At 48.6% G+C, this 26,788-nt stretch overlaps 1 protein-coding gene across 5 annotated transcripts in view; it reads left to right on the top strand.

Annotated features, from left to right (window-relative positions):
- The window catches only part of znf521 (zinc finger protein 521), a 313,369-nt gene extending 287,482 nt beyond the window's left edge, over window positions 1-25,887 (top strand). For all 5 annotated transcript variants that reach the window (XM_078397998.1, XM_078397996.1, XM_078397997.1 and 2 more), the window contains one exon: window positions 25,224-25,887. In XM_078397998.1, the coding sequence (XP_078254124.1) occupies window positions 25,224-25,253 (30 nt within the window). In that variant the 3' untranslated portion in view covers window positions 25,254-25,887. The remainder of the gene's footprint in view (window positions 1-25,223) is intronic.
- The last annotated feature ends 901 nt before the right edge of the window (window positions 25,888-26,788 follow it).

The following is a 26,788-nucleotide window of genomic DNA, read 5'->3' as shown; positions in this document are numbered from 1 at the left end:
GATGAATCTGAAGACAGGTCCCAACCCGCTAAGAATTTCATTGTTCTACGTGGGACATCGGACAATAAAACACCCTTGTCGCTTGAACATCTGTCCACGATCTCCAGAGGTGCTGCCTGACCTGCAGAGTTACTCCAGCACTTTGTTTATTTTTTGTTTATAAACCAGCATCTGCAGTTCCTTTTGTTATGTAAGGACAGGTATGTGGATAGGAAAGATTCAGAGGTATATGGGCCAAATGCGAGCAGATATAAGGAAAGGCCTGGATAGAGTGGATGTGGAGAGGATGTTTCCACTGGTGGGAGAGTCTAGGACCAGAGGGCACAGACGCAGCATAAAAGAACGTATCTTTGGGATGGAGATGAGGAGGAATCTCTTTAGTCAGAGGGGGGGGGGGGGCGAATCTGTGGAATTCATCGCCACAGACGGCTGTGAAGGCCGGAATTGGATATTTGTAATGGGGTATCTTGGTCAGCATGGGAAGGTTGGGCTGAAGGGCCTGTTTCTGTGCTGTATGAGTTTATGAGATCTAATGGGCCAAATAGCCTCAGCGCCCATCAGCTGAGCAGGTTCGTTCATTGTCACGTGTAGCAAGGGACAGTGAAAAGCTATTGTTGCGTGCTAACCAGTCAGCAGAAAGACTAGACACGATTACAATCGAGCCGTCCACAGTGTGCAGATACAGGATAAAGGGAATAACGTTCATTGCAAGATAAAATCCAGAAAAGACCGATTAAAGATTATCTCCAATGGGGTAGATGGGAGGTCAGGACTGCTCTCTGCTTGATGGTAGGATTTTTCAGTTGCCTGATAACAGCTGGGAAGAAACTGTCTCTGGATCTGGAGGTGTGCGTTATCACATACTGTAATAATAATAATAATAATGCATTACATTTATATAGCGCTTTTCATACACTCAAAGACGCTTTACAGGGATTTAGAGAACATAGGGAAGTGAATAAATAGATAAATAAGTAAACGAACAGAGAAAGGAGACAGAAGGTGAGGTGACCTTCAGTGGTTGAAGGCAGTACTGAACAGGTGAGACTTCAGTGATGTTTTGAATGTGGTGAGTGAGGAGGAGTCTCTAACGGTTTGGGGTAGTGAGTTCCATAGGGTGGGAGCAGCGATGGAGAAAGCCCTGTCCCCCCAGGATCTGAGGGGAGAAGAGGGGTGAGACTGGTCCTTGATTACGCTGGCGGCCTTGCCGAGGCAGCGTGGAGTGTAGATGGAGTCAGCGGAAGTCTGAAGAAAGGTCTCGGAATGGCCCGGAATGCCACCTATTCCTTCTCTCCAGGGATGCTGCCTGAGTTACTCCAGCTTTTTGTCTCATCTTCAATGGAAGGGAGGTTGGTCTGGGCTGCATCCACAAGGCTGCAGTTTCCTGCTGTCTTGGATGGAGCTGTTCTCAGACTGTGCTGTGGTGCTGTGGAGGCATAGCTGTGCCTGCGCCCCCTGAGAGAGAGAGCGGTCCACGCACCGTGCAGGAGACGAGATGGCAAGTCCCACGGGAGCGCTCACACAGTTAGTGGGAATCAAAAGCCACACTCACAGTCAATTTGCTCTTTTTCTGAACCGATTGTACTCCACTCCAGTCACGCTTCGTGAAGTTGTGATTTATGGCCCATTTGTGAGCACTGTATTTTATGCAGTGTGTTTTGGAGAGAGCGTGCGAGAGAGAGAGGGGGAGACAGATTGAGGGAGATAGAGAGAGAGCACGCGAGAGAGAGAGAGAGAGCACGCGAGAGAGAGAGAGAGCAGGCGAGAGAGAGCACGCGAGAGAGAGAGAGAGAGAGAGAGAGAGAGAGAGAGAGAGAGAGAGAGAGAGAGAGAGAGAGAGAGAGAGAGAGGGAGGGGGGGGGAGGGGGGGGAGAGGGAGAGGGAGAGGGAGAGGGAGAGGGAGAGGGAGAGGGAGAGGGAGAGGGAGAGGGAGGGTACAAGGCGATCATCCCCCAGCCCATTCTCTGATGACCCCACTGTGCACCCGCCCCATCACAGCCTCCCTGTTGGCTTCCCCGAATGATGTCAACAGATGCTCTGAAGAAAGGCCTCGATGGCTAAAGAACACATGCATTAATGTCTTCCTGCATTGTCAAACCTCTGCAGGCTCCTGTTGCAACTCAGCACGCTGGAGTATGGCAGCGTAAAACTGGATCATATTGCCCTCATCTCTCTCTCCCTCACTCTCCCTTTCTCTCCCTCTCCCTCCCACATTCACCCTCTCCCTCCTCTTTCTCACTCTCTCGCTCTTCCCCTCTTTCCCTCCCACTTTCCCTCTCTCTCCCTCATTCCCTCCCCCTCTCTCTGGCCCTCTCCCATTCTGCCTCTCCCTCTCCCTTCCTTCCCCCCTCTTTCTCCCCCTCCGCTCCCTACTTTCACTCTCCCACACTCCCTCTCTCACCCTCCTTCTCCCTCCAACTGTCTTCCTTCCTCCCTCTCCCCTCTCTCTTTATCTCCCTCCCTTTTGGTTCTCTCTCTCTCTCTCTCGCTCTCTCTCTCTCTCTCTCTCTCTCTCGCTCTCTCTCTCTCTCTCTCTCTCTCTCTCCTCTCTCTCTCTCTCTCTCTCTCTCTCTCTCTCTCCTCTCTCTCTCTCCCCTCTCTCCCTCTCTCTCTCTCTCTCTCTCTCTCTCTCTCTCTCTCTCTCTCTCTCTCTCTCTCTCTCTCTCTCTCTCTCCTCTCCCTCTCCTCTCCCTCCCTCCCCCTAATTATCTAAGCCCTGCATTTGGCCCATATCCATGTCCTTCCCTATCCATTTAACCTTCCAAGTGACTTTTAAAGACAGGTTTTGTGCTGCCTCAGCTCGTTCCATACACCCACCACCATCTCTAGTGCATCTAAACCAGCTGGAGTTTAGAAGGATGAGGGGGGGGGGCCTCATTGAAATTTACCGAATAGTGAAAAGCCTGGATAGAATGGATGTGGAGAGGATGTTTCCACTAGTGGGAGAGTCTCGGACAAGAGGGCACAGCTTCAGAATTAAAGGACATGCCTTTAGGAAGGAGATGAGGAGGAATTTATTTAGTCAGAGGGTGGTGAATCTGTGGAATTCTTTGCCACAGAAGTCTGTGGAGGTCAAGTCAATGGATATTTTTAAGGCAGAGATTGACAGATTCTCGATTGGTATGGGTATCAGGGGTGAGGAGGGAGAGATCGATGGTGGAGGAGACTGGATGGGCCGAATGGCCTAATTCTGTTCCATTCACGACCTTATGACCATCTGTATGAAAAGGTTACCCCTCAGGTTCCTATTAAATCTTTCCCTCCTCACCTTAAACCTATGTTCTCTGGTTCTCGATTCCTCTACACTGGGTAAAGGGCTCTGTGTATTCACCCTGTTGATTCCCTTCATGGTTTTATACACCTCTATAAGGTCACCTCTCATCTTCCTGCACTCCATGGAATAAAGTCCTCGCCTGCTCAACCTCCCCCTACAGCTCAGGCCCTCAAACCCTGCCAATATCCACGTGAATCTTCTCTCTTTCCAACTTAACAACATCCTTCCTGTCGCGGGTGACCAAAAGTGAACACAATACTCCAAATGTGGCCTCACCAGCGTCTTTTATAACTGTAAAATAATGTACTCAATACCCTCACCTTCGGTAGAGATGCTGCCTTACAGCACCAGAGACCCAGGTTTGATCCTGACTACGGCTGCTCACTGCATGGAGTTTGTACGTTCTCCACCTTAACTGCGTGGGCTTTCTCTGGATGCTCCGGTTTCTTTCCACACTCCAAAGATGTACAGGTTTGTAGGTTTATTGGATTTGGTAAAGATTGTAAATTGTCCCTAGTGTGTAGGATAGTGCTTGTGTTGCTGGTCGGCGCGGAGTGGGTGGGACGAAGGGCCTGTTTCTGCACTGTATCTCTCAAGTAAATTTAAATCTACAGTCCCTTCTGTCATCAATTCTTTCCCAGGCACCGTTCCAACCAACACATGCCAAAAATAGGTTATGGTATCGATCTGTGATAATGTGCCCTCTGTAAAGGTCAGAGGATTGTGGACGCAGCCCAGACCATCACACAAACCAGCCTCCCTTCCACACTTCACGTTGCCTCGCCGAGGCCACCAGCATAATCAAGGACCAGTCGCACCCCGGTCATTCCCTCTTCTCCCCTCACCCGTCAGGCAAGAGGTACAGAAGTGTGAAAGCACACACCTCCAGATTCAGGGGTAGTTTCTTCTCATCTGTTATCGGGCAACTGAACCATCCTATCACCAACTAGAGAGGGGTCCTGAGCTATTCACAAAATGCTGGAGTAACTCAGCAGGTCAGGCAGCATCTCAGGAGAGAAGGAATGGGTGATGTTTCGGGTCGAGACCCTTCCTCAGACTCCAGAGCTACTCTCTACCTCATTGGAGATCCTTGGACTATCTTTAATCGGACTTCTCTGGACTTTATCTTGCACCAAACGTTATTCCCTTAACCTGTATTTGTACACTGTTGATGGCTAAATGGCTTGATTGTATATGTATAGTCTCTCCGCTGACAACAAAAAGCTTTTCACCGTACCTCGGCACATGGGACAATAATAAACCAGACTAGACTAAACTCAAAGCTCCCATCTACCTCAATGGGGATCGTTGAACTATCATCAATTGGACTTTATCTTGCACCTCAGTACACCTCAGTTACAATAGTAAACTAAACTAAACTAAGATAGATACAAAATGTTGGAGTAACTCAGGGGGTCAGGTTGCACCCCTACGGACTGAAGAAGGGTTCCGACCCGAAACGTCACCTATTCCTTTTCTCCAGAGACGCCACCTGAGCCGCTGAATTTGGTTTCGTTTCATTTAGTTTAGTTGTGAGATAAAGCGCTGAAACAGGCTCTTCAGCCCACCAGCGATCCCCGCACAACCACGATCCTGCACACTAGCGACCATTTACAATTTTTACCGAAGCCAATTAACCTACGAAACTGTACGTCTTTGGAGTGTGCAAGGAAACCGGAGCACCCGGAGGAAACCCACGCAGGTCACAGGGAGAACGTACTAACTCCGTACTGACAACACCCGCAGTCAGAATCGAACCTGGGTCTCTGGCGCTGCGAGGCAGCAACTTTACTGCTGCGCCACCGTGCCGCCCCCAGAGTTCCTCCGGCATTTTGTGTGTGTCGTCGATATAAACCGGCATCTGCACTTCCTTCCCTCTCACAGTAAGGAGGGTCCTTCCTCAGGGTTTCTTTGTTTGGTCTTTTTCCCGACCTGTCCATTCGAAAGTAGTTTGCTTTGCTCAGCTGAGAAATCAGCTGGAGGTTTTTTTGCTTTAGCTAGGCTCTTGGGCGTGCTATTGTGAATCTTTCACCCCAGGTAGGAATCCCTGCAGATTTCTCTTATCATTACCGCTCAGTCACTTCTGAGCTGCTGAAGGTCTTTGACACCAACCCTCTCAGTCCCATATTAATTAACTTTGAAAATACTTGTCCCTGTTGACCTCCCTGACTCACTTCCCTCGTACAGCTATTTTTTTTTTTTCCACTCGGATTTATTTTTTCCTCCCTTTCTCCGACGCGCTGCAGCTGAGATGTTGCCCCTGTATCCGGGAATGCAGTGACCCAGGGATAATTAGATAGCAAAGTGCACAGCTATCTCTGGGTAATGTTCCTCCATACTGACCCTCTCAAACATATAGGGGCCACGAAGCAGTCAGCTGGTGGTGAGAAGCACAGAACAGCAGACGATGGTTTAGAGAAAAGACGCAACGTGCTGGAGCAACTGCACGGTGGCGAAGCGGAAGAGTGCCAAAGACGTGGGTTCGATTCTGACTACTGTTGCTGTCTGTGTGGAGTTCGCACGTTCTCCCTGTGACCGCGTGGGTTTTCTCTGGGTGCTCCGGTTTCCTCCCGCATCCCAAAGACGTACGAGTTTGCACGTTAATTGGCACGTTAAAGGGCGGCACGGTGGCGCAGCGGTAGAGTTGCTGCCTTACAGCGGAGACTCAGGTTCAATCCTGACTACGGGCGCCGTCTGTACGGAGTTTGTACGTTCTCCCCGTGACCTGCGTGGGTTTTCTCCGAGATCTTCGGTTTCCTCCCACACTCCAAAGACGTACAGGTTTGTAGGTTAATTGGCCGGGCAAATGTAAAAATTGTCCCTAGTGGGTGTAGGATAGTGTTAGTGTGCGGGGATCGCTGGGCGGCGCGGACCCGGTGGGCCGAAGGGCCTGTTTCTGCGCTGTATCTCTAAATCTAAATAATCTAAAATCTAATTTAATCAAGTTCAGATATACAGCGCAGAAACAGCCCCTTCAGCCACCAAATCCGCATCGACCAGTGAACACATTGTACATTAGCACTACCTCACACACCGTGATCCAATGATTCAATTGTACCTTATTGATTAGGGACTATTTGCAATTTTACCAAAGCCAATTAACCTATTAGCCTGCTTGTCTTTGCAATGTGGGAGGAAGGTGGAGCACCCGGAGAAACCCAAGCAGTCACAGGGAAAGTGTACAAACTCTGCACAGACAGCACCCGTAGTCAGGGTCGAACCCGTGATCCTGACGCTGTGCGGCAGTAAGTCTACCGCTGCACCACCCTGTCGCCCTGAGGGGGGGGGATAAAAAGGGAGGGGAGAAGGTTGGGGGGGGGGGGGAGATTGTTTGTAGATACTTAAAAATGAAGAATTCAATGTTCATACTATAGGGTTGTAAGCTACCCAAGAGGAATATGAGGTGTTGTTCCTTCAGTTTGCGTGCGGTCAACTGAGGCCCAGGACAAGAAGGTTGGTGTGGGAATGGGAAGGGGAGTTGAAATGATTTTAGATTTTTTAGATTTAGAGATACAGCACGGAAACAGGCCCTTCAGCCCACCGGGTCCGCGCCGCCCAGCGATCCCCGCACATTAACACTATCCTACACACACTAGGGACAATTTTTTTTACATTTGCCCAGCCAATTAGCATACAATCCTGTACGTCTTTGGAGTGTGGGAGGAAACCGAAGATCTCGGAGAAAACCCACGCAGGTCACGGGGAGAACGTACAAACTCCGTACAGACAGCACCCGGAGTCAGGATCGAACCTGAGTCTCCGGCGCTGCATTCGCTGTAAGGCAGCAACTCTACCGCTGCGCCACCGTGCCGCCCTAGCAACTGGGAGATCTGGTCAGCCTTGGCAGACCAAGCACAAGTGTTTGGCTACTGACGGGATCAGAGGTCACAGAGTCTAAGAGCCATACAGCGTGGAAACAGGCCCTTCGGCCCAACTTGCCCACACCGACCAACATTCCCCCATCTACACTCGTCCCACCTGCCTGCATTTGGCCCAAATCCCTCTAACCACCTGTCCTGTCCATGAACCTGTCTAAATGTTTCTTAAATGTTGTGATAGTCCCTGCCTTGACTACCTCCACCGGCAGCTCGTAGCCCCCACCCTTTGTGTGAAAAGGTTACCCCCTCGGGTTCCTATCAAATCTTTCCCCCCCCTCACCTTCAACCTATGTGCTGGTGAGGTGGGGTCGTGTTGAGGAGGGTGGGGATGGGAATGTGGGATCTGCACCCTTAATCGTACTTCCCTTGCACGGGAGGGGGGGGGACATCGTTGGGATGTAGTCACTCTGCCGTAGGAAGGGTGTCAGGAAGCTGGATAGGGCGCAGGTTTACGAGGATGTTGCCAGGACTCGAGGGTCTGTGCTATAGGGAGAGGTTGGGAAGGCTAGGACATTAATCATTGAAGCACAGGAGGCTGTTGATCTTATAGAGGTGTGTAAAATCATGAGGGGAGCAGGTTTTGTTTAGGGTAAATAAGATCTAGAGGGCATTAAGTGAAAAGCTTTGTTTTGCATGCTATCCAAGCAGGTCAGATAATGCAATACATAAATTATCATACATAAATACAATCAAGTCAAACTCAAGTACGAGCAAAGGGGAAAATACAGAGTGTAGAATATAGTTCTCAGCATTGTAGCGCATCAGTTCCAGAGACAATGTCCAATGTCCACAATGGGGTAGAGGTGAATCGGACAGTACCCTAGCTTATGGAAGGACCGTTCAGAAGTCTGATAACAGAGGGAAAGAAGCTGTTCCTGAGTCTGGTGGTGCGCGCTTTCAAGCTTCTGTACCTTCTGCCTGACGGGAGCAATGAGCGGGGTGGGACAAGTCTTTGATTATATTGGCTGCTTTTCCGAGGCAGTGTGAAGTGTAGATGGAGTCGATGGTGGGGAGTCAGTTCTGTGTGATGGGCTGGGCTACATCCACAACTCTGCAATTTCCAGCGGTCTTGGGCAGAGCTGTTCCATAAACCAAGCTGTGATGCATTCGGATAGGTTGCTTTCTACGGTACATCTGCAGAAGCACGTATGATTTGTTGGAGACTTGCTGAATTTCTGGAAAACACAAGCTGGAGTAACTCAGCGGGTCAGGCAGCATTTCTGGAGGACATGGATAGGTGACTTTTCACATCAGGACCCTTCTTCAGACTGAAGAAGTGTCCCTACCTGAATGTTTCCTGACCCACTGAGTTCCTCCAGTACTTTGTGTTTTACTCAAGATTCCTGCATCTTCAGTTCCTTGCGTTTCAGGTCCGCTGAACTTCCTTAGCCTCCTGAGGAAGTTGCGGATAGACATGATTACATGCGCTTGTGCCAACCACTCAAAGGCAGCAGGCATCAGCGGTGAACAAGACCCAGTGCTGGAGCAACTCAGCGGGTCAGGCAGCATCTCTGGAGAAAACTAATGGGTGGTGTCTTGGGTTGGGACCCGTCTTCAGACTGAAAGTAGGGGCAGGTTACTGGAGGTAAGAAAAGGCCAGAACAATGCAGGGCCGGCAACAGATGACCGTGGAAGGGTGGAGCCCACAATGGCCCATTGTTGGCTGGGGAAGAGGTGATAACGAGGGGATACAGGAATGCAAAGTGGGACTTGTAGGAGGACTAGGGTGGGGGAGAGGGGAGAGAGAGAGAGGGAACACAGGGGTTATTTGAAATTAGAGATTTATTCACAAAATGCTGGAGTAACTCAGCAGGTCAGACAGCATCTCAGGAGAGAAGGAATGGGCGACGTTTCGGGTCGAGACCCTTCTTCAGACTAAAATTAGAGAAATCAATGTTCATACCACTGGGTTGTGAGCAGCCCAAGCAAGATTTAAGGAAGTAGAGGCATCGTTTCCTTAACCGTACCTTCAGTGTGTTTTTTTGGTTTAATTTCGAGATGCATCGCGGAAACAGGCCCTTCGGCCCACTGAGTCCGCACTGACAAGCGATCCCCACACACTAGCACTATCCTACACTCTAGGGACAATTTACAATTTTACCGAAGGCTATTAAACTACAAACCTGTCCGTCTTTGGTGTGTGGGAGGAAAGCGGACCATCGGGAAAAACCTACGCGGTCACAGGGAGAACGTACAAACTCCGTACAGACAGCACCTGTAGTCAGGATCGAACCCGGGTCTCTGGCGCGATGAGGCAGCAACTCTACCGCTGTGCCACCATGCCACGCTGGCCAGACCAGGGCAAGTTGTTGGTGATATCTGCACCCGGGAACCCAAAGCTCGTGATCTTCTCCACCACCGACTGCTGCTTAGTCTTTGAACAGTTGGTGCAGGCGGGTGTAATCGTTTCAACCGGTCTACAGCATTGGTGCACACATTCTCAGGGATGTCAATGGTCGGGAGATTGTGTGATCACAACAATACAAACACTAGAGGCTTTACTGCACACTCCTGCAAGAACCTCACAAAACAGTTAGTTGATTAATGTCAGTAAAGACTATTAAACTACATAAATTTGCTCGTCGGGAACCCCCTGGTGCACTGTAAACTCACATTACAGAACAGAAAAACAGGCTCCATTAGTTTTAATGACTTCTACAACACCCATTACTGTGCACAGACCTCTTAAACAGGCAAAGTGCTGTTCAAACGCTTGAAGAAGAATAGGTTTGTTCCGCACCCAGTAATCCCAAGCCCTGCACGCTCTGATTTATTTCTCTATCTGCTGCACATTATCTCCCAGAAATGGCAATGGCTGAGAGCATCCAGCATAGTGTACATATTTATTGGCAGGGTGTGTTTACTACCCCACGGTGTTAACCCAGATCACTGCTTAATGGATTTGGGCAGGGTAGCTAAACTCTCACTGAATGAGTGAACCAAGGACCAGAGGACAGAGGTTTAAATTGAGGGGGGGGGAGGAAGATTTACTAGGAACCTGAGAGGTAACTTTTTGTACACAAAGGGTGGTGGGTGTATGGAATGAGCTGCCAGAGGAGGTACTTGAGGCAGGAACCATAGCATCGTTTAAGAAACATTTGGACAGGTACAGGGATAGGACAGGTTCAGAGGGGTGTGGGCAGACTGAAAGGCAGGTGGGACTAGTGTAGATGGGACATGTTGGTTGGTGTGGGCAAGTTGGGCCTAAGGGCCTGTTTCTACACTATATGACTCTTTGAGTGCATAGAGATTGCAGAGAAGAATTCACATGAAAAGACACAGAGTGCTGGAGTGACTCAGTGGGTCAGGCAGCATCTCGGGGGGGATGTGGATGGGTGTCGTTTCGGGTCTTAACCCTTCCTCAGACTGTATCCACCTATCACTCGCTAGGTTTTGTCCCGTCTTCCACCTCGCTTCCAGCTTTGTACTCCCCCATCTGAACGCAGCCAGTCTGAAGAAGGATCACCTCCCCCCCACATTTTTCCCCTTCCCCCTCAATCGATATTCCTTCCTCCGGCTTCACATTTGACGCATCTTCTATCATCTTTTTGTCTCACACTATTTGTCTTTTCGTCTCTGGCCTTTGTCCACCCATCTGCCAATCCCCTCCTCACCTGTATCCACCTATCACTCGGCAGAGTTTGTTCTGCATCCTCCTCTCTTCCAGCTTTCTTCCCCAACTACAATCAGCCTGAAGACGGGCACCGAGCTGAAACGACAGCTATCCGTGTCCTCCAGTGATGCTGCCTGACCCGCTGAGTTACTACAGCACTTTGTTGTCTTTTTTTTTTGTAAACCAGCATCTGCAGTTCCTTGTGTCTAGAACCTCCCTCTCCTGCTTAGAGTTGTTGGAACATTAATTGATTTAGTTGAAGAGTGAGCAGTTTTGTTTGTGCTGCGGTGTATATTCGTGGTGTTTCAGAGGCTTTTAGATGGGCACATGGATATGCAGAGAATGGAGGGATTATGGATCACGTGCAGGCAGAGAAGATGAGTTTAATTTGCATGGTGTAACATGGTGCCCAGAACTGAACACAATGCTCCAAATGTGGTCTCACCAACGTCTAATACAACTGCAACATGACCTCCCAACTTCTATACTCAATATTCTGACTGATGAAGGCCAATGTGCCAAAAGCCTTTTTGACCACCTTATCTACCTGTGACTCAACCTTAAACGAACCATCCACCTGTACTCCTAGATCCCTCTGCTCTACAACACTACCCAGAGGCCTACCATTTACTGTGTAGGTCCTGCCCTTGTTAGACGTACCAAAATCCAACACCTCTCATTTCGCTGTATTAAATTCCATTAACCATTCCTCAGCCCACCTGGATCAATCGATCCAGATCCTGCTGCAGTTGTTCACAACCATCTTCACTATCTGCAAAACCACCCACTTTTGCATCATCAGCAAACTTGCTAATCTTGCCCGGTATGTTCTCATCTAAATCATTGATGTAGATGACAGTAACGGGGCCCAGCACCGATCCCTGAGGCACACCACTCATCACAGGGTCTCCAGTCTGAGAAGCAACCTTCCACCATCACCTGTTGCTTCCTTCCATGAAGCCATCTCTCCTTGGATCCCGTGCGATCTAACCTTCCAGAGCAGCCTACCATGCGGAACCTTGTCAAATGCCGTACTGAAATAAACGGACACTGGGAGGGGAGGGGGCAAGAAGGATGAACAAGAGGCAAGGATTGCAAGGGGGACAGAAGGCCAGACAGGGTAGGAAGGCACAAAGTGCTGGAGTAACTCTGGAGCATCTTTTGGAGAAAATGCATAAGCGACGTTTGGGGCCGGGACATTTGTTCAAACTTCAGTAAAAAGATTTAGGAGGTGGATTTAGTGCCTGTGCACACTCACGATCTTTATTGATATCTCTTAACATGTCCTTTAAATAAAAACTGCCTGATGACTTCCGAAGGGTGGCACAGTGGCTCAGCAGGTGTCTCACAGCGCCAGAGACCCAGGTTCGATCCTGACCTCGGGTGCTGTCTGTGTGGAGGTTGCACGTTCTCCCCGTGACCGCGTGGGTTTCCTCCGGGTGCTCCGGTTTCCTCCCACATCCGAAAGATGTGCGGGTTTGCAGGTTAATTGGCCCTCTGTAAATTGTGCCTAGTGTGTAGGGAGTGGACGAGAAAGTGGGAGAACATAGAACTAGTGTGAACGGGTCAGTGTGGACTCTGTGGGCCGAAGGGTCTGTTTCCATGCTGTATCTTTCACTCAATCAAATTGCAAATCAATCAATCAAATTGCAGGATGAACTAGCAGGTCCGGCAGCATCGTTGGAGGGACCTTTCTTCAGGTCCTGTTTCCATGCTGTATCTCTCAGCTAAACTAAACTAAACTAGACACTAGGCCAAGAAAGCAAAGCTCCAGTCTTTGTCTATTCACAGAAACAAGGAACTGGCGGTGCTGGGGTGCTAAAAAAAAAAGGACACAAAGTGCTGGAGTAACTCAGCGGGTGAGGCAGCATCTCTGGAGATCATGGATAGGTGACGTTTTGGGTCGGGACCCTTCTTCAAACTGATTGCAGTTTGCTGGGAGAGACGTGGGGGATGGGACAAAGCTTGGTGAGTGATAGGTGGATACAGGTGAGGGGGGTTTTGATTGGCAGATGGGTGGTGGACAAAGACCAGAGATGGGAAGGTGGGAAAGGTCCATGAGGTAAGAAGAGAAGAGGCATGAAATGTGAAGCCGGTTGTTGGTTAGTTTAACAATGTCCAACTCAATATACCGTACAAGATAACTAACCCAGAACAACTCTTTCCCGGTCCCCCATCCCTTTCCACCCAGATTCCTTCCTCTGACTTCACATCACGCACCTCTTATCTCCTTATCTCACAACCTTTTCTCTTCTTCTCATCACTGGCCTTTGTCCACCCATCTGACCATCACTTCCCCCCCCCCCTTAACTGTATCCACCTATCACTCCCTAGGCTTTATCACACCCCCACCTCTCATTTCCTGCTTTCTCCCCCCTACAATAAGAAGACTCCCGACCCGAAACGTCACCTGTTATTGTTCCTCAGAGACGCTGCCAGGCACGTTAAGTTACTCCAGCACTTCTAGTCTTTTTTTAGTAAACCAGCATCTGCGGTTCCTTGTTTCTATCACTTTGTCCTGCCCTGGTACATGGATCGGGCAGGTTTAGAGGGATATAGGCCCAACGCAGGCAGGTGGGACTAGTGTAGACGGGGCATGTTGGTCAGCGTGGGCAAGTTGGGCTGAAGGGCCCGGTTCCACGCAGTATGACTCGATTAATCTATAACTCCATGACCTGCACTTTTATTTGTAAACCAGCATCTGCAGTTCCTTGTTTACACCTATCACTTGCTAGGCATTGTCGCACTCCCACTTGTCTTTACCAGCTTTCACCTCTCTACCACAATCAGTGTGATGAAGGGTCCCGATCCAAACAGACATCTATCCAAACACACACCCACACAAAAAGCTGGAGTAACTCAGCGGGTCAGGTAGCATCTCTGAAAACAAGAATAGATGACGTTTTGGGTCGACACCCTTCTTCAGTCTGAAGCAGGGTCTCGACCTGAAACGTTGCCTATTCCTTGTCTCCAGAGACGCTGTCTGACCCGCTGAGTTACTCCAGATTTTTGTGCCTTTCTTCAGTTCAAACCAGCATCTGCCTTTTTCTCCCTACACAGTCATCCATCCATGTTTTGCAGAGACGCTGCCTGACCCGCTGAGTTACTCCAGCACTTTGTGCCTTTTTATTTCCTGCCTATTTGCGATGGATTGCTGTGTTTCGCTGTCTGCCGTTTCGGAGAGCCGGTCTGGTCTGCAGGATGTTAATGCTCCTGATTTATTTTGTCTCCTCCCCACCTTTCCCATCTAATACTCTTCCCTTTTCCTCTGGCAGAGCGATTGTTAATTGGCATCCTAATTGAGCAGCTCCACCGAGCTGAAATCGGGAAATAAAATAAAGCCGACCTAGTGGCATTGATTGGAAACCAGAGACTTTCTGCAATGTACCAAAGACTGACAGCGATCCCACTCATGTTGGCTTCCAGCTAAAGTCCTTTGAATGCTGTCCTTGAGAATACCTTTAGACGGAAGTTCCCCTAATGTGTGGAGAAAGAGAGAATACAGTATATGTCAGCAGTATACCCAGAGGAGTTTATTTAGTACTCTAATAGCTGTTATGAGCCTACATTACATCCAAGGAGTAATTCTCCTTAGAGGAGCAGAGCTTGCTTTATGTCAATATTCTGGCATTCTTAGTCACGTACAGAATATGCTTCAGGGAGCATAGCAGGAGTCAGGCAGTCTCATAATAGTCCACATTCATTAATAAGGCTAGCGCTTCTGTCCTTCCATTGCCCACTACAGGGATATCGCTCCACGCCTCGGGGAGATGGGCAGACACATTTAAAGAAGCTTTTTCCTTTTGCTGCCGGGCTAAAGATAACACACGGAAACTTGCAGGCACTGTGAGAGTCAGCTTTCAGATGGCCCTGTGCGTGCTGGTGCGCACACGCTCACACACTCACTCACTCACACACACACCCTCACACACACACACTCACGCACATACGCACACACGCTCCACACACACTCACGCTCACACACACCCTCACACACACACACTCACGCTCACACACACCCTCACACACACACACTCACGCTCACACACCCACTCACTCACACACACCCTCACAGACACACACGCTCACACACCCACTCACTCAGACACACCCTCACACACACACACACTCACTCACACACGCTCACACACCCACTCACTCACACACACCCTCACACACACACACTCACGCTCACACACACCCTCACACACACCCACTCACTCACACACACCCTCACACACACACACACTCACTCAAACACGCTCACACACTCACTCACACACACCCTCACACACCCTCACACACACCCTCACACCCTCACACACACACACACACACACTCACTCACACACACCCTCACACACACACACGCTCACACACACGCTCACACACCCTCACACACACCCTCACACACACACACCCTCACAGACACACACACTCACGCACTCACACACATACGCACTCACACACACGCTCACACACACACGCACTCACACACACCCACTCATTCACACACACCCTCACACTCACACACACCCTCACACACACACACTCATGCACTCACACACACCCTCATACACACTCACACACACGCTCCCACACACACACGGGCTCACACACACTTGCTCACACACATAGGCACACATACACACACTCACATACACACACAAACACACACACACACACACACACACACACAAACTATCCGCTGTAGACACAACACCTCACACACATACACACTATCGACAACAGACGGCCAGACAGATACACACACACATATACATACAGACAACATTAACATAGTACAGCACAGGAACAAAACCATCGGCCCACAATGTCTGTGCTGAACATGATGTCAATAAACTAATCTCCCCTGCCTGCACGTGATCCATATCCCTCCATTCCCTGCATATCCACCTGCCTACCTTAAAGCCCCTTAAACACCACTATCGTATCTGCTCCACCACCACCCCTGGCAGCATGTTCTAGGCACCCACCGCCCTCAGTGTAAAAAAACTTTCCCCTTACATCTCTTTTAAACTTGTCCTCTCTGACCTTAATGCTAAGCCCTCTCTTCTTTGACATTGCTACCCTGCAAGAATGGTTCTGAATGTCTACCTTGTCTATGCCGGTTATAATTTTATGAATGAATGAATGAATGCATGAATATGTTTATTGGCCAAGTATGTACACATACAAAGAATGTGCCTTGGTGCTCCGCTCGCAAGTAACAACACGAACATACAGTAAACAATTAAGAATAAAGCATAAAACATTAAGAATACAGCATTACGGTTTAGAATGAAATAAACCAGAGCAAAAAGAGACTACAGACTTTTGGTTATTGAGTAGAGCTACTACTCGCGGAAAAAAAGCTGTTTTTATGTCTGGCTGTGGCTGCTTTGACAGTCCGGAGTCGCCTTCCAGAGGGAAGTGCTTCAAAGTGTTTGTGGCCAGGGTGAGAGGGGTCAGAGATGATCTTGCCCGCTCGCTTCCTGGCCCTTGCAGTGCACAGTTTTTGTCAATGGGGGGAAGGTTGCAGCCAACAACCTTCTTATGGTGGCTGAGCCAAACCAGACCATGATGGAGAAGGTGAGGACGGACTCAATGATAGCAGTATAGAATTGGACCATCATTGCCTGTGGCAGATTGTGTTTCCTCAGCTGCCGCAGGAACTACATCCTCTGTTGGGCCTTTTTGACTGTGGAGTCAAATGTGGCCCCCCATTTAATGTCCCTGGAGATGATGGTTCCAAGGAACTTAAATGACTCCACAGATGTGACTATGGTGTTGTTGATGGTGAGTGGGGGGAAGGGAGGGGGAGCTCTTCGAAAGTCTACAATTAGTTCCACTGTCTTAAGAGCATTGAGCTCCAGGTTGTTGCGATGGCACCAGGACGCCAGCTGTGTCACTTCCCATCTGTAGGCAGATTCCTCCCCATCCTGGATCAGTCCAATCAGGGTTGTGTCGTCCACAATCTTGAGAAGCTTGAGAGGAGTCTGTGGAGGGGCAATCGTTGGTGTAGAGAGAGTAAAGGAGAGTGGAGGGTACGTAGCCTTGTGGTGCTCCTATGCTGAGGGTCTGCGGGTCCGAGATGTGCGTTCCCAGCCTCACATGCTGCTTCCTGACTTATAAACGTCTATCAGCTCTCCCTCAGCCTCCAATGCTCTAGAAAAAAACAATCCAAATCTGTCCAACCTCCTTCTGTAGTTAATACCCTAATCCAGGCAGCATTCTGGTAAACCACACCTGCACCCTCTCCAAAGCCTCTACACCCTTCTTGTAATGGGGTGGCCAGAATTGCATGCAGTGCTCCAAATGCAGCTTAGCCAAAGTTTGATGACATCCTGATTCTTATACTGAATGCCTGAACGATGATGGCAAGCATACAATATGCCACCTTCACCACTCGATGTACTTACGTTGTTACTTTCAGGGACCTGTAAACTTGGACTCCAAGATCCCTCTGTACATCAATGTTATGAGGGGTCATGCCATTAACTGTATACTCTTCCCCCTTACATTCAATCTCCCCACATGGAGAACCATTCTAACAATATACACTGTAATTTAGAAGGATGAGAGGAGATCTTATCGAAACATATAAGATTATTAAGGGGTTGGACACGTTAGAGGCAGGAAACATGTTCCCAATGTTGGGGGAGTCCAGAACCAGGGGCCACAGTTTAAGAATAAGGGGTAGGCCATTTAGAACGGAGATGAGGAAAAACTTTTTCAGTCAGAGAGTTGTGAATCTGTGGAATTCTCTGCCTCAGAAGGCAGTGGAGGCCAATTCTCTGAATGCATTCAAGAGAGAGCTAGATAGATCTCTTAAGGATAGCGGAGTCAGGGGGTATGGGGAGAAGGCAGGAACGGGGTACTGATGGAGAATGATCAGCCATGATCACATTGAATGGCGGTGCTGGCTCGAAGGGCCGAATGGCCTCCTCCTGCACCTATTGTAAAAAAAAAAAAATTTTTAAAACACCTCACACTTGCTCGGATTAAATTAAGGCGGCACAGTAGCGCAGCGGTAGCGGGGCCCGGGCTCGACCCTGACCATGAGTGCTGTCTGTACGGAGTTTGTACGTTCTCCCTGTAACCGTGGGTTTTCCCCGGGTGCTCCGGTTTCCTCCCGCACTCCAAAAACGTACAGGTTTGTAGGTTAATTGGCTTTGGAAAGTTGTAAAATTGAACCAGGTGTGTAGTATAGCGCTAGGATCGCTGGGCGGCGTGGACTCTGTGGGCTGAGGAGCCTGTTTCCGCGCTGTATCTCTAAATTCTAAACTCATGTGCCAGTGCGCTGCCTATTTCTGTAGCTGATTTATATCACTCTGTATCCTGTGACAGCCTTCATCACAGCCCGCAACTCCAGAATTTTTTTGCGCCGTTTGCAAACTTACTAATCAACCCATCTACATGTTGATCCAAGTCATTTATATATATCTCAAAGAACAGAGGTCCCAGCACTGATCCCTGCAGAACACTACTGCTCACAGACCTCCATCCACAATAACCTCCTTCCTCCTTCGGTCTTCTTCGGGTGATCCGGTCCCGAATCCAACCACCAAAACACCATGGATTCCATGCATCTTAATCTTCTGCATCAGCGTACCATGAGGGACCTTGTCGAATGCCTTACCAAAGTCCATATAGACAACATCCACAACCCAATCCTCATCAATCACCTTCATAATTTCTTCACAAAATCAATCGCGTTAGAAAAAGACACGACCTGCCTTGTGCAAAGCCATGATGACTGTCCCTGATTAACCCATTCTCTTCCAAATACAAGTAAATCCTTTCCTAGTGTAGTTTAAGAAGGAATTGCAGATGCTGGTTTACACTGAAGATAGAAACAAAATGCTGGAGTAACTCACAAGGTCCGGCTGTACCTCTGGAGAAAAGGAATAGGTGACGTTTTGGGTCGAGACCCTTCTTCAGAATGTTTGAAGAAAGGTCTCGACCCGAAACATCACCCTATTCCTTTTCTCAAGAGGTGCTGCCTGCCTGAGTTACTCCAGCATTTTGTGTAAATCCCATCTTAGTTTAGTTTATTGTCACGTGTACCACTTTTTGTTGCATGCTAACCAGTCCATATCCATCTAAACCTATCCTATCCATGTACCTGCCTAAATGTTTCTTAAACGTTGTGATAGGTCCTGCCTCAATTATCTCCTCCGGCAGCTCGTAAAATATACCCACCACCCTTTGCTTGAAAAAGGTACTAATAACTACTATAGGTAGTTGCGGCAGGTACTATCACAACATTTAAAATGCATTTGTGTTAGGTACATGGATAGGACAGGTTTAGAAGGATAAGGGCCAAACACAGACAGGTGGGACTAGTGTAGATGGGGCACGTTGGGCTGAAGGGCCTGTCTCCACGCTGTGTCACTCAAAGACTCGACCTGTCCTTTTTTCGAGACTTATTTGTCCTAACTTCTACCTTCCAAATTCTGAGTTACTACTCTGGTTGCCACTCCCCTGTCTCCTTTCGTGTAAACCCTCTCTAGTACGAACTCCCTGCAAGGATTGTGGTCCCCCTCCAGTTCAGCTGCAGCCGTCTCTCCCTCTTCTACAGGTCACTCCTGCCCTGGGAGAGATCCCAATGGTCCATGAATCAGAAGTCCTTCCTCCTACGCCATCTCCTTCAGCCACATATTCAACAGCATTGTCTTTCTACTTTTTGCCTCACTCACACACATGCATACATGTATGTGCTAAGACTTAGACTTAGTACGCCAAATGTGGCCTCACCAGCGTCTTTTACAACTGCAACATCACGTCCATACTTCGCTACCAAATACCCTGACTGATGAAGGCCAACGTTCCCAAGGGCTGCATGACCACCCTATCTAGCTGTGACAGCACTTTCAGGAAACTATGTACCTGCAATCCTAGATCCCCCTGCTCCACAACACTCCCTATCTTCCTGTGATGTCACTATCAAGGAACTATATACCTGCACTCCTATATCCCTCTGCTCTACAACATCCACCTGCCATTCACTGTAGAGGTCTTGCCCTGGTTTGACTTTGCAAAATACAACACCCCGCACTTAACTGCATTATACACAGAACTTTATTGTCATTCGGTACCGAGATACCGAACGAAATTACAGCAGTCACAGAACACAACAAAAAAGAAAAGAACACAGGACACACGACCCCAACACAAACATCCATCACAGTGACTCCAAACACCCCCTCACTGTGATGGAAGGCAACAAAACTTCCACTCTCTCCCCCCCCCCCCCCCCACGCCCACGGACAGGCAGCTCGACCCCTACTGAGGCGACCGACACGCACAGTCCCCACAAGGGGATGGAAGGCCATTGCTAGGATTGCAGGTACATAGTTTCCTGAAAGTGCTGTCACAGCTAGATAGGGTGGTCATGCATTAAACTCCATTAACCATAGATAAGGTAAATGTACAGAGTCTTTTACCCAGAGTACAGACAAGGTTCCACATAGGAGATTGGTGGGCAAAATTAGAGCACATGGTATTGGAGGTAGGGTACTGACATGGGTAGAAAGTTGGTTGACAGACAGAAAGCAAAGAGTGGGGATAAATGGGTCCCTTTCAGAATGGCAGGCAGTGACTAGTGGGGTACCGCAAGGCTCGGTGTTGGGACCGCAGCTATTTACAATATACATCAATGACTTGGATGAAGGGATTAAAAGTACCATTAACAAATTTGCCGATGATACAAAGCTAGGTGGCAGTGTGAACTGTGAGGAAGATGCTATGAGGTTGCAGGGTGACTTGGACAGGTTGTGTGAGTGGGCGGATGGATGCATGGCAGATGCAGTTTAATGTGGATAAGTGTGAGGTTATCCACTTTGGTGGTAAGAATAGGAAGGCAGATTATTATTTGAATGGTGTCAAGTTAGAAAAAGGGGACGTACAACGTGATCTGGGTGTCTTAGTGCATCAGTCACTGAAAGGAAGCATGCAGGTACAGCAGGCAGTGAAGAAAGCCAATGGAATGTTGGCATTCATAACAAGAGGAGTTGAGTATAGGAGCAAAGAGGTCCTTCTGCAGTTGTACAGGGCCCTAGTGAGACCGCACCTGGAGTACTGTGTGCAGTTTTGGTCTCCAAATTTGAGGAAGGATATTCTTGCTATTGAGGGCGTGCAGCGTAGGTTTACTAGGTTAATTCCCAGAATGGCGGGACTGTCATATGTTGAAAGACTGGAGCGACTAGGTTTTGTATACACTGGAATTTAGAAGGATGAGAGGGGATCTTATCGAAACGTATAAGATTATTAAGGGGTTGGACATGTTAGAGGCAGGAAACATGTTCCCAATGTTGGGGGAGTCCAGAACCAGGGGCCACAGTTTAAGAATAAGGGGTAGGCCATTTAGAACAGAGATGAGGAAAAACTTTTTTAGTCAGAGAGTTGTGAATCTGTGGAATTCTCTGCCTCAGAGGGCAGTGGAGGCCAATTCTCTGAATACATTCAAGAGAGAGCTAGATAGAGCTCTTGGGGATAGCGGAGTCAGGGGGTATGGGGAGAAAGCGGGAACGGGGTACTGATTGAGAATGATCAGCCATGATCACATTGAATGGCGGTGCTGGCTCGAAGGGCCGAATGGCCTACTCCTGCACCTATTGTCTATTGTCTATTGAGTAGGGTGGTAATCGGAGGACATAGGTTTCAGGTGAGGGAGGAAAGATTTAATAAGAACCTGAGGGACAACCTTTTCTCTTAGCGAGTAGTGGGTGTTTGGAACGAACTGCCAGCAGGTATCAAGGGAATAGATAGGGTGAATGCAGTTTTTTACGCATGGGGGAAGGAAATCAAGAACCATAGGGTTAAGGTGAGGGGGGGGGGGGAGATTTAATAGGGACCTGAGGGGCAACCTTTTCACACAAAGGGTGGTAGGTATCTGGAACATTCTGTTGGAGGAGATAGTTGAGGCACAATGTCTCATATGTTCATAAGTGATAGGAGCAGAATTAGGCCAGTCAGATCTACTCTGCCGTTCAGTCATGACTGATCTATCTTTCTCTCTCAGCCCCATTCTTGTGCCTTCTCCCTATAACCCCTGACACCCTTTAAAAAACATCTAGACAGGTACATGTATAAGACAGATTTAGAGGGGTATGGGCCAAACGCAGGCAGGTGGAACTAGTGTAGATGGTCTGAAGAAGGGTCTCGACCCGAAACGTCACCCATTCCTTCTCTCCCGAGATGCTGCCTGACCTGCTGAGTTACTCCAGCATTTTGTGAATAAATACCTTCGATTTGTACCAGCATCTGTAGTTATTTTCTTATACTAGTGTAGATGGGACATGTTGGTCGATGTGGGCGAGTTGGGCCGAAGGTCCTGTTTCCACGCTGTAAGACTCGATGACCAGATTTCTGAAGCCAGATTCCAGAAATCTCATCACGAAAACTGCCTCAGGGCAACAGTTTGTCTGGATCTTTTATTTATTTTCACCATCTGGCTCTTGCTGGCAGCGCCAACTTTTATTGCCCATTCCTAATTGCCCCTTGAGAAGCTCGTGCTGATGTACTGCCTTGATTTGCTGGAGTCCTCTGGTGAAGGTGTTCCCCCACTACTGTTTGTTTAGGTTAGTTCAGTTTAGTTTACTTTAGTTCAGTTTAGTTTCTTGTCACGTGTACACTAGGTACAGTGAAAAGCTTTTTGTTGCGTACTAACCAGTCAATGAAAGAACTATACATCATTACAATCAAAGTGTCCACAGTGCACAGATAAAGGATAAAGGGGATCTCAGGAGAGAAGAGATGCTGCCTGACCTGCTGAGTTACTCCAGCATTTTGTGAATAAATACATTCGATCTGTGGAATTCTCTGCCTCAGAAGGCAGTGGAGGCCAATTCTCTGAATGCATTCAAGAGAGAGCTAGATAGAGCTCTTAAGGATAGCGGAGTCAGGGGGTATGGGGAGAAGGCAGGAACGGGGTACTGATTGAGAATGATCAGCCATGAATGGCTGGCTCGAAGTTGCCGAATGGCCTACTCCTGCACCTATTGTCTATTGTCTATTTGTACCAGCATCTGCAGTTATTTTCTTACACTAAGGATAAAGGGTACAATGTTTAGTGCAAGATAGCCGATTACAAATCCTAAAAGATATCCAATGAGCTCGGATAGACAGTCGGAGGGTGGAAATGTGAAAGCTATTCGGGCACAGCTTGAGGGTGAGAGGGGAAACATTTAAAGGAGACTAGACCAAGCGGACCTGTTGGGCCCAAACCTCTCCTGCATTGGTGCAGCACCCTCTCACCCCCTCCCCTCTCCCCCCCTTCCCACCTCCTCCCCCCTTCCCTCCCCCTCTCCCCTCCCTCCCTCCTCCCCTTCCCCCTCCCCTTCCCCTCTCCCCTCCCCCCCCCACTCCATCCCCCTCAACCTCCCCTCATCCTCCCTCTTCCCCCTCCCTTCCCCCTCCTCCCCCTTCCCTCCCCCTCCCCTCCCTCCCTCCACCCCCTCCCTCCTCCCCTTCCTCCTCCCCTTCCCCCCTCCCCTTCCCCTCCCCCTCTCCCCTCCCCTCCACTCCATCCCCCTCAACCCCCTTATCCTCCCTCTTCCCCCTCCACCCTCCACCCCGTCCCTCCCTCCCTCCCCCCACCCTCCCTGGGAGATAGATTTAAACTTTAAAATGCGTATAACTTTAAAAATACAACATCGATTTCAATGAAACCTTCCATTAGCACCAAAGGGACGATGGTGAGTAAGGTGGGCCTAAAATTGTTGTGCTATTGTGCACCGTTTTGGCTGTAGTTCAGAAACAAACAAACAAACAAACGAGAGTTTTAGTATATAGATGTGCGTGGTGTTTTTGTAAACAGAGGGTGGAGGAGGCCTTGAACGTGCTGCCAAGGGTGGTGGTGGAAGCAGGTACGATAGTGGTGTTTGAGAGACTTTTAGATAGGTATATGGATATGTTTTTATAGATCTGCATTTGATATTTCCTTGGGTATCGGTGCCGGTTTTGATTTGTTCCGAACCTTTTCATTACCTCTAGTTTTCCTCTCCCCTGACTCTCAGTCTGAGGAAGGGTCTTGATCCAAAACATCGCCTATTCCTTTGCTCCAGAGATGCTGCCTGACCCGCTGAGTTGCTCCAGCATTTTGTGTCTTTCTTCGTTGTAAACCAGCATCTGTAGTTCCTTCTCACACATCCTCTGCTCTACTGGGGGTAGACACAAAATCACTGTTCTACGTTCTATTACCACCCGGTTGCCAAGGGTTAAGTGGGGATTACAAGCTGTCGTGCTTAAGTTGGCTATTTACGGTTATATTTTGAACCTTGTAAAATATTTTACAGTTAAATAATGAACTCATTGTTTGAATAATGGGCCAGCAAGTTATCCAGAAAATTGGCCAGATATAATCTGGAGACGGCAGATGTAATTTGTATTAAGTAAAAGTTAAAACAGGAATGCTGGGCTGTCTCTGTGTTGTACAGCGTGGAAACAGGCCCTTTGGCCCAACTTACCCACCCCGACCAAGATGTCTCATCTACACTCGTCCCACTAGCCCGTGTTTGGCCCATATCCCTCTAAACCTTTCCTATCCAGACACCTGTCCAAGTACTTTTTAAATGTTGTGATAGTCCCTGCCTCAACTACCTCCTCTGGCAGATCGTTCTGTTGACCCACCACCCTCTGAGTGAAAAGCTTGCCCCTCAGGTTCCTATTAAATCTTTTTCCTCTCACCTGAAACCTATGTCCTCTGGTTCTTGACGTCACAACCTTGGGATAAGAGGGTTAGAGGTGGAGATTGGCAGATTCTTGATTTGTACGGGTGTCAGGGGTTATGGGGGGAATGGCAGAGTCGACTCGATGGACTAAATGGCCTAATTCTGCTCCTAATTATATGAAAAGATGGGCACGAGAGGTAGACAGTTAGAACCTGTTTTTTTACACAGACGGCGGGTGCCTGGAACGCGCTGCCAGTGGTGGTGGTGGAGGTAGATACGATAGTGGTGTTTAAGAGGCTTTTAGATAGGCACATGGATATGGAGGGACATGGATCACATGCAAGCAGAGGAGGTTACTTTAACTTGGCATCATGTTTGGCACGGACATTGTGGGCTGAAGGGCCTGTTCTTAGATAGAGCATGAAAGCAGGTACTACGGTGCACCCGAGTCCACGCCGACCATCCATCACCCGTTCGCACTAGTTCTATGTTATCCCACTTTCATATCCACTACACACTAGGGGCAATTTTCAGGGGGCCAATTAACCTACAAACCCGCTCGGGCACGTCTTTAGGCTGTGGGAGGAAACCGGAGCACCCGGAGAAAACCCACGCACGCGGTCAAGGGGAGAATGTGTAAACTCCACACAGACAGCACCGGTAGTCAGGATGGAACCCGGGTCTCTGGCGCTGTGAGGCAGTGGCTCAACCCGCTGTGCCACTGTTCCTGCCCTGTACTGTTTTGTGGACAACATTTAATCCTCTCTTCCCCTCTGGTTCCAGAATCATACGATGACGCAACACAGCAGCTAATAACAAGACATGGCGCCACGCTCTGGGAAGATTCATTATCGAAAATGGACAACTTCCTCGCCCCTTTTCCGAGGAAGATTTCAAAGGCGGACATTTTTTGGAGAGCAGAGAAAGAGAATTGTATTATAATATAAAATAGACGCGCATTCGACCCGTCCAAATATTGATTTTTTTTTTTCCATGTCGTTTAAACTAACACACAGACTTTGTGTGTGGGTGTGTGTGTGTGTGTGCGCGTGCGTGTGCGTGTGTGTGTACGCTTGTGCGTGGGCATGTGTGTGTGCGTGAGTGCGTGTGTGGAGATATGTACTATATATATAGTATGTACAAAGTGTTACACATGCATTATCTTACTGACCCCCACCTCCGTGCCAGCCCGAAACTGGTTCACCCTCGAGAACCATGAACTGTGACCGTGGTCCTTACCGCCGTGACAGATACATAGCCCCTCATGATGGATATAATGTATAAAGAGCATCAACCATCTCCCCCAACCAGGAACCACCAGGAGATTCTTGCGTTTAAACTTCCTTTGGCAGAATTCTGTACGACCAACTTTCCAGTCAATTAAATGATACTTAACCATACCTGTTCTTCATGTTTATTCTGCTGTCTCAACCTGGATTTTACTGGAATTACTGTGTTCATATTAAGAAATAAACACTTGCATCAATAAAGCTTTCTCGTACACTTGCCTTCATTGTGCGGGGCATTAAGGGTCAGGAAGTCATGATGAAGCTTGATAGGACGCAACATATAGACAATAGACAATAGGTGCAGGAGGAGGCCATTTGGCCCTTCGAGCCAGCACCGCCATTCAATGTGATCATGGCTGATCATTCTCAATCAGTACCCCGTTCCTGCCTTCTCCCCATACCCCCTGACTCCGCTATCCTTAAGAGCTCTATCTAGCTCTCTCTTGAATGCATTCAGAGAATTGGCCTCCACTGGCCATAGTGCTGGAGTGCATATAGTGCTGGAATAATTCAGCCGGTCAGGCGGCATCTCTGGAGAAAAAAAAGGATATCATCATCATATCATATATATACAGCCGGAAACAGGCCTTTTCGGCCCACCAAGTCCGTGCCGCCCAGCGATCCCCGTACATTAACACTATCCTACACCCACTGGGGACAATTTTTTTTTTTTTAATAACATTTTTACCCAGCCAATTAGCCTACATACCTGTACGTCTTTGGAGTGTGGGAGGAAACCGAAGATCTCGGAGAAAGCCCACGCAGGTCACGGGGAGAACGTACAAACTCCTTACAGTGCAGCACCCGTAGTCAGGATCGAACCTGAGTCTCCGGCGCTGCATTCGCTGTAAAGCAGCAACTCTACCGCTGCGCTACCGTGCCGCCCATATATGTGACGTTTCTGGTCGGGACCATAGGGCGTGCAGCGTAGGTTTACTAGGTTAATTCCCGGAATGGCGGGACTGTCATATGTTGAAAGACTGGAGCGACTAGGTTTGTATACACTGGAATTTAGAAGGATGAGAGGGGATCTTATCGAAACATATAAGATTATTAAGG

Source organism: Rhinoraja longicauda, chromosome 4 (assembly GCF_053455715.1).
Source record: "Rhinoraja longicauda isolate Sanriku21f chromosome 4, sRhiLon1.1, whole genome shotgun sequence".
NCBI classification, from domain to species: domain Eukaryota; kingdom Metazoa; phylum Chordata; class Chondrichthyes; order Rajiformes; family Arhynchobatidae; genus Rhinoraja; species Rhinoraja longicauda.
This window is presented reverse-complemented; position numbering and strand designations above follow the sequence as displayed.